Consider the following 19095-nt stretch of genomic DNA (forward strand, 5'->3'; position numbering starts at 1 on the left):
TTATTATTACTTTTTTATTGGTTTTTTGAGACAGAGTAGTGCTATGTAGCCCAGGCTATCCTGGAACTTTCTTTGTAGACCAGGCTAGCTTTGGATTCACAGAGATCCACCTGCCTCTGCCTCCTAAGTGCCAGGATTAAAGATGTGTGCCACCAAGCCTGGCTGGTAGTTTTGTTTATTATTATTTGGTAGTTTCAGAACCATTTTGGATACTTCTATGTAGCCTTTTAATAGTTGCTTTTTAAAAAAACTTTATTAATTATTTTTTGGTGTGGGAGGCTTTACATGTGCCACCACAGGTCAAGGACAGCGTGTGGGAGCCAGTTCTCTCCTTCACCAGGTGGGTCCTGGGGACTGAACTTGGGTCGTCAGCACCTTATTCCTACTGCACCATCTCACCAGCCCAATAATTACTATTAGTTTTTAAGTTCTACATGCTTAAAATTGGTTAAATATTATGCATACTCTGTGTTTAATTTTTCCCTTTTGACTAGTAACTACACTATTTAAACTTGGAATGTTTTTATTTAGATTTATAGTTCCATTGATACAGTTTTCAAGTTGTTAAATCATGTTTTACCCTCTTCTTCTTCTTCAAGGTTAGCTGTGCCCTATCATTCTTTCTGTTTTCTTTCCAAGTACATGAAAAGTCCATTCTCTTGGTGTCATTGTAAGTAGACAGCTTTGAAGTGTACATCCATTATAATTTTATTATATAGTATTATGTATAAGTAAGTTTACAAAAGTGTTAATTTAAGTACAAAATAAAGCAACACAATATTTTTGCATATAATTATTTTAGTCATTCTCAGAAAGGTAATGCTTTATTTTACTGTATAAAATAAATTTTAAACCAACACAGTTGATAAAATTGTTATTGACGTATTCTTATGTCTTCCTGGTCTTCAGATTTTTCTCTGCTAATTAAACACATTCCTCCAAGTGGCTTTCCTCTTTCTTCTCTTTGTCTTTTGTAGTTTATTCATTTCCACATCTAATGGATAGCCTTAATCTCTACCATTTATCTCCATGAGGTCCTCCATATGTTGTTTCTCTTGTGTTTTGTTTTTTGCCTCCCCTGCCCTCCCTCCCCCCACCCCTGACACACAATCACAGCCTGTATATGAAGGTTTCAGACCCTCTTGGCAATCCTTCAACAGATTACTTTTTTTTAAGAGCATTAAAATTTTCCACTCTTCATAGAAAGAACTGGGTGACAACTGGGCCGTGTTATCCTAATTCTAAAGTAGTATAGGCTTAGAGTAATGTGCAGTACTTGACTCCTCCCCGGGTCAGTCCCAACTGTCTGCTGCCTTACGCCCCACCCGGTGCTCTCAGTGGGCTTGTAGAAGACACCGGTACAAAATGGCCAGGGAGATGAAGGAAATGCTCGTGCTTTTCTTAGGTGGAGCTCTGGGCTGAAAGCTCTGGGCTGCCTCTGTGGAAGCACCTTGGCGTACAAGCTGCTGCACAGGGTCATTGCAGATGGGAGGACATGTCCGCCCCTGAAGCCTGTACCTGGTTAGGGCTTCCCACTTCAAACCACCTGCACAGTAGTCCAGGTCAGGTAAGACCTTGGAAGGGCTTCTAGAAACTTTGGCTTTTTTCTGAGGGAATGGCAAGCCAGGCATGGTTTCTGCAGATGAAGGGGAGAGTGAGGTCCTGAGGACATAGAGGGCTCTATGCTACTTGATCCACCTTGCGGTTAAGGCCAAGTAATGTTTCATTTTTATTATTTTCAGAGCAGTGCCTATGTGTAATGCAGTTTCATTTGGTTTGGTAGTTGAAAGAGTACATGGGAAGGGGAACTCAGAAAACCTTACTTATTGAATACTTACTATGTTTGTGCTGATAAACCCCTTCCGGTATAGCATATTGAAGCACTGGAAAGTCCTCTAGTGTGATCCCTTAATAGGAAACAGTGGTTTTCAATGCCAAGCTTAAACCTTACATGCTGGTTGCTATGCAGAAAAACATTCCTTTAAGAAAGGGAGTAGGGGGCTGGAGAGATGGCTCAGCCGTTAAGAGCACTGGCTGTTCTTCCAGAGGTCATGAGTTCAATTCCCAGCAACCACATGGTGGCTCACAACCATCTGTAACGAGATCTGGCGCCCTCTTCTGGCATACATAATAAATAAATAAATAAATCTTAAAAAAAAAGAAAAGAAAAAGAAAGGGAGTAGATTAGTTCTTTTTCTGTTGCTGTGATAAAACACCATGACCAAGGCAACTTATAGAAGGAAGGGTTTATTTGGGTTTATGGTTCCAGAGGGCTAGAGTCCGTCACCATCATGATGGGAAGAAGGCAGGTGGCTGGAGCAGCAAGATGAGAGCTCACATCTTAACCGTTAGCACGAAGCAGAGAGATCAAACTTGAATGGCACATTTAAGCTTCAAAGCCCCCCTCCAGTGACGTACTTTCTCCAGCAAGGCTACATCTCCTAAGTCTACCCAAGCAGCACAACCAAATAGGGACCAAGTATTCAAATATCTGAGCCTATGGAGGACATTTCTCATGCAAACTACCGTAGGAGGAGAATGTCAAGCCTTTGGAACCTTTTTAAACGTAACGGGAGAGAGATTAGTAGTAATGGCCACAGTAAGTCAATAGTGGTCACTCTTAGAAAAGCTTATTTTGTATTGCTAAAAACAAATACAAGTGATCCTTGCAGAGACATTAATCCTTGGCCCAAGTCACACAGTGAGTGGCAGCCATGGGACTAGCTAGGACTCAGGGCTTCTAACTGGCCTGCTTCTCCATGAGCGTGGATGCAGTTACACCCAGACAACATCAGTCAAAGGCTGTGGGAGAGCACCTAAACACCAGATAAGAAGAGGAGGAGGCTCCACTTAGCAGCGTCCTGTTCACGCCCTGTGTCCTTGTCATTTCCATGTGGCCTCTAACTATTTAGTTTTCATATTTGTCTTTAGTTTACTGGTTTTAACCTGTCCCTTCTGTAATTCACCTGTGTTGTCCTTTCTTCATTGATGTGGCAATCCTGTTTTTCATGGCTTTAGTTTGTGACCAGCTGAGTAGCCTGTAACATAGAAGAAGTTTGAAAACAATGGCCTTGGGATTCACTTTGTATTTGCAAAATGACTGAAATGCAGAGGCTTCTTTCTCTGGTCCTTTCCTTAGGGGACTGTTCCTGTGGCCACAGAGGAGTGTTTGATAGTGACCTAGTCAAGTGGCTGTTGTCTGGTTTTGAGAAGGTGACACTTTCTGAGTAGTCACATGGAGAACTTTTTTTCCTTTTAAACTAACCTTGGAAATCAGACATGTAGAGTATATTTAGTTGTTTACAGGCTAGAGATAAAAATTATATTCTGAAAAAAAATATATTCTGTAATATTAAAATTGTTTTTCTTGTCATTTTAGACCAGTTTGCTTAGTTTTAAAAGAAATTCCTTTCATGTCGACTTGGTTTTTACTAGTGTCGACATTTAGGTGAGTCAAACTGATTTCTGTATAACATTTCCAGTACGATTCTTACAGATTCACATTATAGTTTAACTTGCTGCCTTTGATCCCCATTTTCCTTTACAGCATGCTGCCTCTTCTATTGAAGGATGAGCTCCTATTGCCCTCAGTTGTGACAACGATGGCGTTTTTAGTGGCTTGTGCCACTTTCTTCCCGGTGTTTGAGAGTACTTCTGAAGAAGAACTGCAGTTGAAGTCCTTCGCAGTTTCTGTGAGGAGGTGGCTCCCGGGCTTCACGTTCCTTCCCAGAATGATCCAGTATCTGGTAGGCTCGGCAGCTCGTTTTTAACTTTATTTTGTGCCTGTGTGTCCTCACGCCTCATAGCACATGTAGAGGTCAGAGGGTAACTTTTGGGAGTTGGTCATTTCCTTCTACCATGTGGGTTTCAGGGATTGAACTCAGGTTGTCAGGCCTGGTGGCAAGTGCCTTTACCTGCTGGACGTCTCACTGGCACGGTGCAGGTTTTAAGAAGTATATTTTCTAGCATGTTACTATTTTTTTCAAGTTACTGAATTTTTGTTGTTGAGACAGGGTCACACTCATTATGTAGCCCAGGCTAGCCCGGACCTCACTGTAGCACATGCAGGATTTGAACTTTGCTCCTCCTGCCTTAGCCTGGCTTGAAATGCCTTTTGTAGATTTTTGAGGTGGTGTTCTATAATCCACCACTTAACAGCTGTGTATAACTGTCACTATCATCTAATTTTAGATTATTTTTATCACCCTCGTCAAAGAAAGTCCCCACTCAGTAGCAGTCATTTGTCACGACACTGTCATTGCTAACCCGGCCTTGGGCAGCCACTAATCTGCTTTTTGTCTCCAAACTTGCCTTTTCTGAATAGTGCCTATTAAGGGAATGACTTCGTCAGCACAGGCTGCTTAATAAGATACACAGAAATGCACTTCCTCCCGGTTCTGGGGCTGGAGGCACTGACAGCGGGGTTGGTTTCCAGTGAGTCTGCTGGTTCTGCCATAGCTAGATGGCTTTTCCTCATGTGGCCTCTTGTCTGGTATCTTCCTTATTATAAAGATATATAATGGATTATAGTAGTCATAATTGCCTTTCTAAAAGCCAATGTCCAAATACTGTCACATTGAGGGGTTCAGGCTTCAACATGTGACTTTTCGGTTTTACATGTATTGATGTGCGTGTGTGTGTGTGTGCCTGTACTGTGGCACATGTGCAGAGTTCAGAGGGTAACTTGGAAGTCAGTTCACTCCTTTCACCATGTAGGATTCGGGTTAGACCTGGGTTGTCAGCTTTGACAGAACATTTGTACCTGCTGAGTCATCTCGCTGGCCCTCCATGAATTTTGAGGTAGGACATAGTTGAATCCATGACATGGAATCATAAAATATGGTCTTCATGACTGGTTTCTTTCATGGCAGAGTCATTCATGCTGTAGTGTATTATCAGCACGTAGATTTCTTTTGATTGACAAATTATATTCCATTAATATGTTCCACATTTTTTTTTTAACCCATCGGTTAACAGACATTAGGTTAATTTTGGTATTGTGAGTAATACTGTTAGGAATATCTGTGTACAAAATATGGAATCCCCTGCTTTCATTCCCTGGAAAGTATACCTTGGAGTAGAGTTGCTGGACACCATAGTAATTCAATGCCTGATATTTTAGAAATTGCTTATTTTCCAAAGTCAAGCGTGATTGTGAATTGTCGTGAGCCTGGGAGGAAGGTTCTAGCGCCCATGTCTTTGACAGTATTGTTGCTGCCTCTTTAACCACAGCTGTCCTATTAGCTGGGAAGTGGCGCCATTTCATTTCAGTTTGCAGTTTTCTAATGAAAAATGTTGAATATCTTTTCATTTCTTTACTGGCCAATTATCTATCTTTTTTGGGGGGGAAATTACTCAAATCTTTGTTCTTCCTATCTCCCCATCAGCTGGTAATAAAATTTGCACATTCTAGGTAACCTCTCAATGATGGCTATCACTTCAGCTACCTTTGCCTATTTTTAATTCAGTTGTGTATTTTATTTTTGAGTCGCACAAGTCTTTTATACATTATTTAAAATATATAATTTTGGCCGTGCGGTGGTGGCGCACGCCTTTAATCCCAGCACTCGGGAGGCAGAGCCAGGCGGATCTCTGTGAGTTCGAGGCCAGCCTGGGCTACCAAGTGAGTCCCAGGAAAAGGCGCAAAGCTGCACAGAGAAACCCTGTCTCGAAAAACCAAAAATATATATATATATAATTTTGATTGGGTGGGAGACATGGCTCAGTAGTTAAGAGTGCACACCGCTATTGCAGAGGGCCTGAGCTCAATGATGCACACATGTGAGAAAAAATATTTGCTGGTCTGGTTTATTTCTCCTTTCCTGTAAATGTCATGGTTTGCTCTTTGTATCTATCTTTCTATCTGTCTGTCTTCTTTTTCTTTTGTGGTTGAATAAAATGTGGTATATATGTACCATGTTTTCTCTATTAATCTGTTGGCCTACATCTAGGCTGATTCCATTTCTTTGCTATTGTGAACAGTACAACAATAAGCATGGATGTACAGTTACCTGTCGTGTGTTGTCTTGCAGTCCTTTGGGGATATCTTCAGGAGTGTAACAGCTAGATTATATAGTAGGTTGTAGGTTTTCATTGTTGATCCTACACACTCAGTTCTACATGGCTGCTCTACGTTACATTACTATCAGCAGAGTATGTGTTCCACATTCGTTCCCCACAGCCTTACCAGGCTGTCCTTTACTTTCTCCAGGACAGTCGTTCTGACTAGGGCAAGATGGCAATCACAAAGGAGTTTTAATTTGCATTAACCTGATGGCTAAGGATGTTGAATACTTTTGAAAGTATTTATTAGCCATTTGTATTTCTTTTGAGGTCTGTCTATTTGGTTCACTCACTGGGTGATTTATTTTTATGATGTTTTATGTTTATAGTTCTTTATGTATTATAGATATGAATCTCCTATCTGGCAGATTACTCCACTCCCTACCTGTATACTGTCTTTTCACATTGGTGATTGTTTCCTTGCTATATAGTTTTTTTTTTTTTTTGATAATTTTTTTTTTTTTGGTAATTTTTTTTTTTTTTGTTGTTGTTGTTTTGTTTTTTGAGACAAGGTTTCTCTGTGTTAACAGCCTTGGCTGTCCTAGAACTCACTTTGTAGACCAGGCTGACCTTGAACTCAGTGCTGGGACTAAAGGCATGCGCCACCATCGCCCAGCTGCTGTACAGTTTTTTAAGTTCTACGTTACCTCGTTAGCATTTTTCCTGCTAGTGGGTCATTTCCAGGAAGCCTGTCTGCATCTCAGTGCAGGATTTGCCTCCAGCACTTTCAAAGTTGCAGGTCTTCGATCCGTTTTGAATTGAATTTTGTGCAGGGTAAGTTATGGATATAATTTCATTCTTCTACATGTGCATATCCAGGTCTCCAAAACCATTTTTGAAGAGACTGTTCTCAATGTTGGCTTTTGATAACTTTGCCAAAGATGAGTTGGCTATAGATATTGGGTTTATTTCTAGATCCTCTTTCCATTAGTCTACTTGCTTATTTTTGTGCATTTATATGAAGTTTAGGAATTTTTCCACTAGCTCTTTGAAGAATGCCATTGGAATTTTAATGGAGAGTTAATGCTGGATATATAGGTTGCTTTAAATAATATAACTAATTTTACAATATTATTTTTTGACAGGCAATTTGTTTTGTTTTGAGACAAAGTCTCATGTAGCCTAAGATGGCCTTGAACTCACTGTGTATGTGAAACTGGCTTTGAGCCTCCTGCCTCTCTCCCGAGTGTTCGAATCACAGGCTCATGCCACCATGCCTGGCATTTAGACTGCATTCTTTTTTGATCACATTTTTCCCTTCCCACAGATCCTCTGTACCCACCCAAATTTATGTTTTCTCATTCTTTAAAACAAACACAAAACAACCCCTTCATACACGGAACAAAACAAGCAAAAGATCAACAAGACATAAAATACCCAAACAAAGCAGAATGAGACAAAAAGTTTAAAAACAAAGCAAAACAAACAAACGAAACAAAACAAAACCAAAAAACCCCAAAGAATTGAGTTTGTTTTGTGTTGGCCAACTGCTATTGGGCATAGAGTCTTCCCTGAGGTGTGGTTAATATACTCAGTGAGACTCCATTAGAGAAAACTGATTTTTCCATTGCCAGTGGAATCACTTGCTGATAGCTTTTTGGTTAGAGGGGGCAACCCTTGTCTACTTCCTCTTATTGCTGGGACCTGTCTGGTTTGAACCTGTGTGGGACCCTGTGCATGCTGCCACAGTCTCTGGGATTTCATATGTGCATCAGTCCTGTTTGTCTAGAGGACACTGTTTTCTTGGAGTAATCCATAACCTTTGGCTCTTACAATCTTTCTGCCTTCTTCACCTCTTAGATCCTTGAGCCTTGAAGGGGTGGGGAATGGAGGCTTTGAAGACATCCTGTTTAGGACTGAGTTCCCAAGGTCTCCTATTCTCTGCACACTGTCCAGTTGTGAGTTTTTGTGTTAGCTCCTGTCTACTGCAAGAAGTAGCTTCTCTGATGAGGGCTGAGCAAGGCATTGATCTCTGGGTAGAGTATCATTAGGAGTCATTGTATGGCTCTGTTCCTTCAGCAGTATTCGGTTTTCCTCTAGGCTCATGGCCTGTCTGGTCTCAGGATCTTGGTCACTGTAGCAGTGTGAGGTGTGGATTCCATCTCATGGAGTTGGCCTAAATCCAACCAGAGAGTGGTGATTACGCCATCACATTCGTGTCACTGTTGCCCCAGTAGATCCTGCAGGCAGGTAGATCACTGTTGTAGGCCAGTGTATATAGCTAGGAGATATTGATGACTACCTTTCTCCTGATGGTGTGCAGAGCACCTTACAGTATTCGACAGCATTCTTAAATGCACAGCTCAGTGAGTGTCTTGAGAGTTTTGCACTGTTGGTAATGACCGTGAAGGAGAAGGTTGAAGCAGAAATTAAGAGGTGAATAAGAAAGACAAAAATAGATTAATTTGCTTATTCGGGGTTTAAGTGGAGAGCACGGTGTAAAATTTATTTTTGTTAGCACATGACTGAATGCTTGGATGTATGTAGAACTGCAGCCTCTTGTGACAGCCACAGGGTGGTCACAGGTGGTCTTAAGGTGAGGAGTATCCTAGGCTCCTCAATCTATTCAACTCATTGAGTGCTTATTATATGCTAACCACTCTTTTGGAGGTTGAAAATATAACAGTGGGGAAAAATGAAAACCTCCTCCTATCACAGTTGTTGTAGTCAGGGGAATCAAAGATGCTAGCATGTAGGAAACACACACCACAGGGTATTAGAGGTTTGGAGAAAAACAAAGCGAGGGAGCAAGGACAATGGCAGTTTTCAAGTAGCAGGGTCCTTTAAAGGACTGCACCTAACTGTGTAGATAGTTGAGTATGGCTTGTCCCAGGTGGGAAGAATCAAAGCACGGTGTCATGGAAAGTATGGTGCCACAGAAGTACAGTGCCACAGAAGTACAGTGTCATGGAAGCATGGTGTCATAGAAGTATGGTGTCATGGAAGTATGGTGTCATGGAAGTATGGTGTCATGGTAGCTGAATTTCCTTGAAATGAAGGAATGAGTTCATGGTGATGGGTGTACTGTGTTACTTCTATGCTGTTTACTGAGAGGATGGATAAGGGAATAAGAATATACCCAGAATGGAGAGATGAACACAGCTGTTACGTGCAGCAGTAAAGCAAAAGCCCAGGTGACACAATTCACCAGTGATGGAAGAATTGAACACGGTGTCTACAGGTACTTTCTGAAGCTTTGCTATAATTATTACTATAAAGTAGAGCAAGAGCTGCAAGAATCAGATTTTTGTCTAAAGTGGGAGAAATTTCAGCATTCTTTAGTGTGCGTGAGTGTCTCTGTGTGGCTATGTACATGTGAGTGCAGTACCTGCAGAGGTCAGAAGAGGGCATCGGTTCCCCTGAGCTGGAGTTACAGGAGGTTGTGAGCTGCTGCCTGGCATTGGTGCTGGTAATCTAACTCCTGTCCTCAGCAAGGGCAAGAGCAGTATGTGCTCTTAACCACTGAACCATCTCTCCAGCCTCAAAGCTTAACTGTTCAAGTTAACTAGTTCAAGATCATGGTATCTCAACTATTTTGAATATTTTCAAATATTTAAAATTATTTCTTACATTTAAAATTTTGTGATTTCATTTCAGAAAACTTCACACCCACCCCTCTACTCGGGGACCTTCCCTTGAGAGAATACTTAACACCTAGCGGGTCCTGCCCTGCTCGCTGTCCTCTGGGATGGCCAGAGCCTTACTCTCCACTCGGCTCTCAGCACTGCTGCCCTGATGGCATCACGGAGGAGGACTCCATTACGTTTTGCCTCCTCCAGGAAAGTCACCACTGCTTCACCTGCTTTTTCCACTTACTTACCCAGCTTTTGTGTATCTGCTGTGCTAGGGGTAAAGTGAGTGCAGTCTGGCTAATCTACATCTTAAAGGGAGCTCACTTGAGCTAAGCTACCCATATACTAGCTACTAGTCACGTGGGGAGACTTAAACTTACTGAAATTAAATGAAAACGTGGTTCCTCAGCCATATGAGCGCCATTTCAGATGCCCAGTAGCCACACATGATAATAGCTCCTGGACTGGAGAGTGCAGAAGGACATCCTTGTAGAAAAGTTGTATTTACAGCGTGCTGGTCTAGAGAAGCCGACTACTACATGGTTACCATAAATGTATTTTTACTACTGATTTTGATGTTCAGTCAAATAAGACTTTGCGATTTTAGTTAATGTGCCTCTAATCCCTCAAGAGAACCACGTTTTGTCACTGTGCTTTACCACAGCATTAGCTCATTGAAAGTATTCAGTGACTATAATTTTCCCTTGACCATGGGAAAGTTTTCAGACAGGTTCTCCTGGTTAGCTTAGAATTTTATATTCTACTGGGATTGGGTAAAGGAATACTACCTATTACCCTAAGTAGTGATATTAGGTATTCCTAGTTAGGGCATTTTTCTTCAGTGTCTGTGTGGAATGAAGTGTGGTCGGTAGAGGTTCTGATCCTTGGCCAAGACCATGGCTTCAGGAAAGGAAAACCCAGGTCCTGGCAGCCAGCCTCCTTCCCAAAGATTTTCTGAGTCTTTGGGGGCTGCACCTCCTCAGACAGCAGCAGGTCCTGGTGTTGCCTTGGTTGGTGTCCACACAGGAGACACCCTTACACTTGCATAGCTTTTCCTCCTGTGACACTTCCCAGTATTGAAGAAAATCATACTTGCCAGAAAGCTATCACATGACTTTGCCAGATCTCTGACTTTCTTGAGGAAAACAATTCAGTCCTGATGCTCTGGAGGAAGCTCAAGGGTGGAACCAGAAAGCAGGGAGAGCAGAAGGCAGGCAGGCACTCCATGCCTGCTGATAGAGCAACCTGCAGTAAGGAGGGCGATCTGCTGTGGTGCCCTGTGTACTTGTGGCATCACAGGGAACCAGCTGCAAACAGGACCAGTTGTTCTCCAGTCAGATAGGAAACCTTCATGGAGTCCCAAGAGAAAAGAATGCACTGAATAGGAGACCGTGAATGCCGTGCTGCATTTCACAGCGCACTCCATGCAGAAAACCCAAGCAGGACGGACAGGAGCCAGGACAGGAGCAGCTTGCTGCTCTAGGTGGTGGCACTGGAACAGCTCTTTGGGCTGACATCAGAGCTTTGTCAGAACAGGTGATTGGTACCATGGAAACCAGAAACCTATCTGATACCCACTCAGAATTTTCCTCAATAGGTTTTTACTTCAATATTTGCTATTCTTTGTTCAGCTTTAGTCAAAGCTCTTTGTTGTAATAGCGAAAGCTTCCATTTCGAATTCATTACCTTCATTATGTCCAATGAGCAGTGGTAAAGTGACCCATACACATGGTCTGATGTCGAGAATTCTGCAGACCAAAGTTTCTTTCTCAAGAGAAATAATTAATTTTTTTCAGAAAATCCTTCTCTAGGGGTATTACATGATGGGGGGGGGGTTAGAAAGGGGCAGGAACTGCTTTAAGTGCCATTGTTACTTTGATAATCTTTGCACCCAAAACTGAGTTTTGTGACTGTAATGATGGATTTTTTTTTTTTTTTTTTTTTTTTTTGGCCAAAGCACTAACTTGGAAATATATAGAAAGTATACCTCAAAACAGTATTGTCTTCAAAGTGCATACTTCAGGGATCTACTTCTGTATTTTATTTTTTTTATTTTTATTTATTTATTTATTTATTTTGGTTTTTCGAGACAAGGTTTCTCTGTGTAGCTTTGCGCCTCTCCTGGAACTCACTTGGTAGCCCAGGCTGGCCTCGAACTCACAGAGATCCGCCTGGCTCTGCCTCCCGAGTGCTGGGATTAAAGGCGTGCGCCACCACTGCCCGGCCTACTTCTGTATTTTAATGCTATATGTACTAACAAACTATTGAATCCTTGAAATTATACAACCCACTGAGGAAAATTGTGTCATCAGCATCACACTTTTTTTTTTTTAAAGCTACGGGCTGGTTTTGTGTGTCACTTGACACAAGCCACAGTCATTAGAGGAAGGAGCTTCAGTTGAGGAAATGCCTCCATGAGATCCAGCTGTAGGGTATTTCTCAATCAGTGATCAACTGGGGAGGGCCCAGCCCATGGTGGGTGCTGCCATCCCTGAGCTGGTGGTCCTGGGTTCTCTAAGAAAGCGGGCTGAGCAAGCCAGGGGAAGCAAGCCAGTCCATAGCACCCATCCATGGCCTCTGCATCAGCTCCTGCCTCCAGGATCCTGCCCTGTGTGAGTTCCTGTCCTGACTTCCTTCAGTGATGAACAGCAATATGGAAGTGCAAGCCAAATAAACCCTTTCCTCCCCAATTTGCTTTTTGGTCATGGTGTTTCATTGCAGCAATAGAAACCCTAACTTTAAAAAATAACTTTTATTTTTTAAATAATCTAATTACTTAATTTCCTCCTTACCTTTCTTCCCTCCAGACCATACCATGTACCCCTCCTTGGTGTCTTTCAAATTCATGACCTTTTTTTTTTTTTTCATGAATTGTTGTTACATACACATATGCGTATACATATATACTACTAAACACATCCTGTTCAGTCTATATAATGTTACTTGTCAGTTTTCAGGGACCATTTGATATTGGAAAAGCAGTAGGTCTGCTCTTCCCTGGGGAAGATTATTTCTCCTACTCAGTGTTTAACTGCCTATAGTTCTTTGTGTAGGGTTGAGACCTTGTGGGCTTTCCCCAACCACAGTAGCATGCGTGTCCGTTGCTGTGGTCTTTGTTCAGCTCCTGTGTAGGCAGCCATGTTGGTGGGACTGTGGATATAGCTTCTGAAATTCCTAGGGAACATGGTCTGAACAGCAGACTGACCGACCCTCTGGCTCTTACAGTCTTTGCACCCCTTTTGTGATGATCCCTGAGCCTTAAATGTGGGCGTTATTTTATAGATTTAGCCATTAGATCTGGACTCTACACCTAAGCATGATTGGTTGTGGTTTTCTGTAACAATCTCCTTCTGCTTCAAAGAGAAGTTTTTTGATGAGGAGTGAGGATTACACTTACCTGTGGGTTTAAGGATATTTAGAATGTAGTTAGGGGTTATGCTGGTTTATTCAAGTGGTAGTTGTAGGGTCTCCTCCAAGATCTGTGATGTCACTAGCCCTGAGTCATTGGCTATGTTTCCAGTACCAGGCATGGTATCTTTCTTGTTGAGAGGGTCTTAAGTACAGTTAGAGAGCTGTTGGTGACCACCAAGGTGTGTGTGCCACTACAGCACCCTTAGGCTTATAGTGCCATGTTACCTCTGTTGTGGTTCACAGGTGTCTCATGTGGGTAGGACTGTTGGTTGCTTTCCTTCTTTGCAAACTTGCATGATGCCTTCTGAAACATGAGAACTAGTCCTTAGAGAGGAGGCTTTCAAATCAGTTCCAGCCCAGGGGCCTCCGGGCAATGCATCCGAAGTGCATGGTCTCTTCAGCAATAGAGCCTTACTTTCCACCTCTGAGGGGCAGTCAGGGTTAATAACCATAACATGTAATGTTTGGGGAGTCTCTTGGATAACCCTGCACTAACTCAAAAGAGGGGCTTCTCAGGCCTAGTGTTTTGGTTTTTGTTAGATGGTCTTTGGCTTTTGGGGGCAGTATTACCAGCCCAGATGGGAAAACTTCATTTAAATTATATAGTAGTATTTCATAGTGTATGTATACCAAATTTTCATTATCCATTCATTGATTGTTGAGGGGAAAGCTGCCTTTGGAATTGCCTTAGTTAGGGTTTACTATTGCTGTGAAGAGACCCCATGACCACGGCAACTCTCATAAAGAAAACATTTAATTGAGGGTGGCTCGCTTATAGTTTCAGAGATTCCGTCCATTGTGATCATGAAGGGGAGCATGGCAGTGTGCAGGCAGATGTGGTGCTGGAGCTGAGAGTGCTACATCTTGCAGGCAACAGGAAGCTGACTGCTTGTCACACTAAGTGACACTTGAGAAAAAAAGTCCACCCCCACAGTAATACACTTCCTCCAACAAGGCCACACCTCCTAATAGTGCCACTCCTTTTGGGGACCATTTTCTTTCAAACCACTACAGGATTTTTTTCTAATAGTGTAAATAAATACCTCCCCTAAAATCAATTTTTAAAGAGGACTTATTAACTTCTAAAATTATGCTTATAAATATATGTAATTAGTTAATGTAATTAATGTGTAATTAATTACATAGCTATTCAGATGTTTGGGAGTAAGGAATTAAGCAGCCCACCATATAGATAAGACAAGGACAAAGCCATACTGTTGAAAGATGAAGTTTTTGCCAGGCGGTGGTGGTGCACGCCTTTAATCCCAGCACTTGGGAGGCAGAGCCAGGTAGATCTCTGTGAGTTCGAGGCCAGCCTGGGCTACCAAGTGAGTTCCAGGAAAGGCGCAAAGCTACTCAGAGAAACCCTGTCTCGAAAAAAAACAAAAAAAAAAAGAAAGATGAAGTTTTTGGTGTTATGTTGCATTTGGGACAGGAAGTCTGTAACTCTAGAATGCCCCCTATACTAGTTCTGAACTGATTAGTCTAAATTAAGTCCAAGCAGGCTGACATCAAGTGAATTTAGTGTGAGGCCGTGATGAACAAAACTGTGAAGGATAGACTGTGTGTACTGCTGCCACCAGCCTTTCCCTAATAATGTATGAAATACTAAGTAGCCTATAGAATGGTGTTTTTGTGGTTATTGAAACTTGTATATTGGGCTGAGGAGAAGGTTCAGCAGGTAAAATGCTTGCTGTAAAAGCTGAGGACTGGAGTTCAGATCCTCAGAACTTCTAAAAGCTAGGTGAGCATAGCAGGGTGTGGAGATAAGGAATTCCCAGAGGAATGGCTAACTGAAGTTGTGAGCTTGAAGATCTGCAAGAGATACAAGGTAGAGAGTGACAGAAGACACCTGACGTCAGCCTTGGACGCCCTAACACGCATGCACACACTGTGTACCCACACAGGTGCACATATGTTTACATAAACATTATCCATTACATATTGCATTAAAAAGACAGGTTCTGAGCCACCAAGATGGCTTAGCAGGTACAGACGCTTGCCATCAGACCTGACAATCTGAGTTTGACTGCCAGGACCCATATGTTGGAAGGAACAACTGGCTGGCAAGTTACCCTCTGACTTACACACACACACAGTGGCTTGAGTGCACTCCCTCCCCTTTCCCCCCAAAACACTGTAACAGACAAAGACAAAGGTTGAAAGTTTAGCTTCATATGGGAACCCTCTGGAGAGCTTTAACAACAGGTATTTATATTTAAGGCTTATCCTTAAATTTCTAGTTTGCTTGGGGTATGGCCTATGCATGGAGGTTTTTAACAGTCTGTCTGTCAGATAATTCCAACATAAAGCCAAAGCTGAGATCCACTTGTATGACAGATTGGACATCCTTAAGCTCTCACCTGCAGTTCTGCTAATATAACAGCTACAAATCAATGTTACCAGCTGTCTAAGTCTGTTGCTGGGATAAAGACCATGACTGCTGGTTGTGGTCGTACACGCCAGTAGGATTTGCTGAAGGAGGTGGAGGATCATGAGTTCGTGGCCAGCCTGGGCTGCACATTTTGCCCAGTGGTGGTGACACATCGGAAGGCAGAGGCAGGTTAATCTCTGATTCAAGGCTAGCCTGGTCTACAGAGTGAGTGCCAGGACAGTCAGGACTACACAGAGAAACCCTGTCTCCAAAAGAAAAAGAGAAAAGACCATGATCAAAAGCATCTTGGGAGGAAAGGTTTATTTGGCTTACATACCTGGTTACAGTACTCTGCGAGAATGTGAGGAAGGAACTGAAGTGGAGGCTGTGGAGAAATGCTGCTCACTGGCTTGCTCTTCTTACCCATCCTGGGACCACCTGCCCAGGGTGACACCACCCCAGTGTGCTGGAACCCCCCACATCAGTCATTAATCAAGAAAACACACTGTAGACTTGCCCACAGGCCAGCTGATGGAAGCATTTTCTCAGGTGAGGTTCCCTTTACCCAGATGACTCCAGCTTGTGTCAGGTTGACAAGAAATGCAGCCAACACACTGGCCCGGCCTTCTCTACCATTCAGTAATGGTCTTTCTTTTCTCTTACAGTTTCTGTCTTCAGTCGTCACCATGGTCCTTCTGACGATTTTGAGTGTCACAGTGAACCCTCCCCAGAAATTACCAGACTTGTTTTCTGTACTGGTGTGTTTTGTGTCCTGTATAAACTTCATATTCTTCTTGGTATACTTTAACATTGTAATCATGTGGGATTCCAAAAATGGAAGAAATCGTAAGAAAATCAACTAGCTATTTACCCAATCAAATGCAATCTTTTGTTATGTATAAGTGAGTGTACATGTTTAGAATCATGGTGTCATAGGAAAAGAAATGGTCACTGCCTATTGTTAACCTACACAAACTGTATATGGGACCAAAGCACTCGCTTTTTAAGTATTTTTTGGTAAAGCATATTGTAATTTTGGTAATAATCACAGATATTTAAATGATAAAATAAGAGAGAAAAATGTCCCAGCTGGTTGTAGTAGCTCACATCTTCAGTCCTAGTACCAGGAGGTAGAGGCAGGTGGACCTTGGTTCAGGGTCATCCCTGGTTACATAGAAAGTTTGAGGCTAGCTTGGGCTACATGATACTCCTGTCTCAACAAAAAAGGGAGAGAAAAAAATGTCCTTATTGCCAATATTTAATAATGAAATACGCTCTGTAAATTATGATCTTTTAAAAACTGTAACTATAGTGAGTTTATTGGAAGAATTAAGCTTCTGTCTTATTTGAGCTTTAGCATATGAGTAATAAGCATCTCATTTAAAGTTGTATCTCAGGGAATTAATTTTTTTTAATTACTGAAATTGAAATTGAATACGTATCTTTGCATATGCAAAATTGGATGCTAATAAATTAAATGGTATTTTTGTTTCCAAGAATACAGAGTCACTTGATTCCATTTTTAAAAAGAACTATTGACTATAAATCTAAGAAGTTTGAAGCCTTTTTGGTTACTCATGGTCATTAGTTCTACATTTCTAGTCATTCTAAATTAAACTATTTTATCAAGATTCCATCTCCTTTCCGTTACCTCGTTTCAGGTCTCCACTGAAACAGTGTTTACTCAGGCCACGCCTTCCGTCTGCTTGGTCCATAGCTATGGTTATCCCTTCTCTGTGCTCACTGTACTGGTCTCAACTGGTAAAAATCATGTAGTATGTTTTTCTTTCTCATGGAAAGCTCTTTCTTTTAGTCTCTGATACAAATTAAAGTCACCTTACTGTAGCACGAATTGTTAGAAGGTCTTGTTAAATAAGAAACAAACCTTGGAGCCAGGTATTGGGGTGAATGCTGGAAGATCAGAGAAGCAGAACAAGCCACAGCTTCCTCACCTTGTCAATTCCTCAGCTGATCCTGTTTCCTCAGACTGGAAGCTTCTGAGTCCTCATCCAAATGGATCTCAGCTGAACTGCTTCTCAAAAGCCTGAAAGCTTACCCTGCTCTAGTTCCTGGTCCTCAAGCCTTATATACCTTTCTGCTTTCTGCCATCACTTCCTGGGATTAAAGGCTCTTGTTAGCACACCTGGCTGTTTCCAGTGTGGCCCTGAACTCACAGAGATCCAGAAGGATCTCCGCCTCTGGAATGCTAGGATTAAAGGCGTGTGTGCCACCATTTTCTGGCCTCTTTATCTAGTGGCTGTTCTGTTCTCTGACCCCAGATAAGTTTATTAGGGTGCACAATATTTTGGTGAACACAGTACCACCACACCTTACCACTTGCCTATTTTGTGTATATTTCTTTCATGATATAGTTATGAAAGAATTAAGTCGTTAATGGCATATTCTAAAGTAGTAGAAAGAATTGGTTCTGGACATGAATAGGCTGATGCAAGGAAATGTGTATTTCTCAGTCTGATAAAGGAAGTGGGCCTAGACAACAGTAAATGTGTGTGAGGATTGAAAGGGCAAGATCAGCACAGAGAAGCAGCCTTGGTCACTGTCCAGTCAGCAGGGACATCACTGTCCATGGCCACTGTCTGTAACCACTGGGCCCAACTGACAGCATCTTGGCTGGCTGGTTTAACTCTAACACTCTTTTTTTTTTTTTTTTTTTAAATAATGTATCTGAGTTTAACACAGAAATGCTGATTTCTGTTGCTGGAGAATTTCTCTCCAGCTCCCGCCACCAAGTCCCGCCAGTCCCAGAGCCCACTTATAAAATAAACACACAGACTCTTACATTATTTAAACTGCTTGGCCATTAGCTCAGGCCTGTTATTGTCTAGCTCTTACTCTTATATTTAGCCCATTTCTATTAATCTTTACTTTGCCACATGGCTCATGGCTTACTGGTACCTCACATCTTCCTTGTCCTGATGGCGGCTGGCAGTGTCTCCCTCAGCCTTCCACTTCCCAGAATTCTTTTCCTTGTCCCGCCTATACTTCCTGCCTAGCCAATGGCCAATCAGTGATTTATTTACTGACCAATCAGCAACACACTTGACATACAGACCATCCCACAGCACTTCCCCTTTTCTTTTCTTAAAAAGGAAGGTTTTAACTTTAACATAGTAAAATTACATATAACAAAACAATTATCAAGCAAGAATTACAGTTACAATATTAAAGAAGAGATCCTATCTATCTTATATTTGTAAGTTTAAGGTTTTATATCTAACTTATCTTGTATTATAACTAAGGAAAATTGTAAGTATCTAGTCTTTAACCACATCAAAGACCTCAGAAGGATATATTACTACCTGAGAAATGGAGAAGGATATAAGCAACTTTTAGGAGTCTTGTAGGGTAGACAGAGACAGCTGGCAGCCTGGACAGTCATTCAAAGTTCTCTTGTAAAGTTGGGGCATCTGTCTTCAGCCCACAGGCCTAGAGTCTCTTATTCACTTTTCTCTGTGTCCTGTAGAATGTCTGGCAGTTTTTTCTGCAAAGCAGGAACCTGAAGGACCATTTTGTCAAGCAAAGTTCAGTGGTCACCTTTGTATGGGTCCTGCATGTCCAGTTGATCAGACAGTCCAGGCAAGAACAGTTTCTTGCCCAAATGGCTATTTTTGTCAAGGTGAAGATAAACTCCATATGGAGTGTCTTCGATGCCCA

General features: G+C 42.0%; 1 protein-coding gene across 1 annotated transcript in view; it reads left to right on the forward strand.

Annotated features, from left to right (window-relative positions):
• Alg6 (ALG6 alpha-1,3-glucosyltransferase) overlaps positions 1 to 18060 on the forward strand; it is a 45891-nt gene extending 27831 nt beyond the window's left edge. The window contains exons 11-14 of the mRNA XM_059254567.1: positions 600 to 670; positions 3380 to 3448; positions 3548 to 3746; positions 16086 to 18060. Coding sequence (XP_059110550.1) covers positions 600 to 670; positions 3380 to 3448; positions 3548 to 3746; positions 16086 to 16283 — 537 coding nt within the window. The 3' untranslated portion in view covers positions 16284 to 18060. The remainder of the gene's footprint in view (positions 1 to 599; positions 671 to 3379; positions 3449 to 3547; positions 3747 to 16085) is intronic.
• The last annotated feature ends 1035 nt before the right edge of the window (positions 18061 to 19095 follow it).

Source organism: Peromyscus eremicus, chromosome 2, assembly GCF_949786415.1.
Source record: "Peromyscus eremicus chromosome 2, PerEre_H2_v1, whole genome shotgun sequence".
Taxonomy (NCBI): domain Eukaryota; kingdom Metazoa; phylum Chordata; class Mammalia; order Rodentia; family Cricetidae; genus Peromyscus; species Peromyscus eremicus.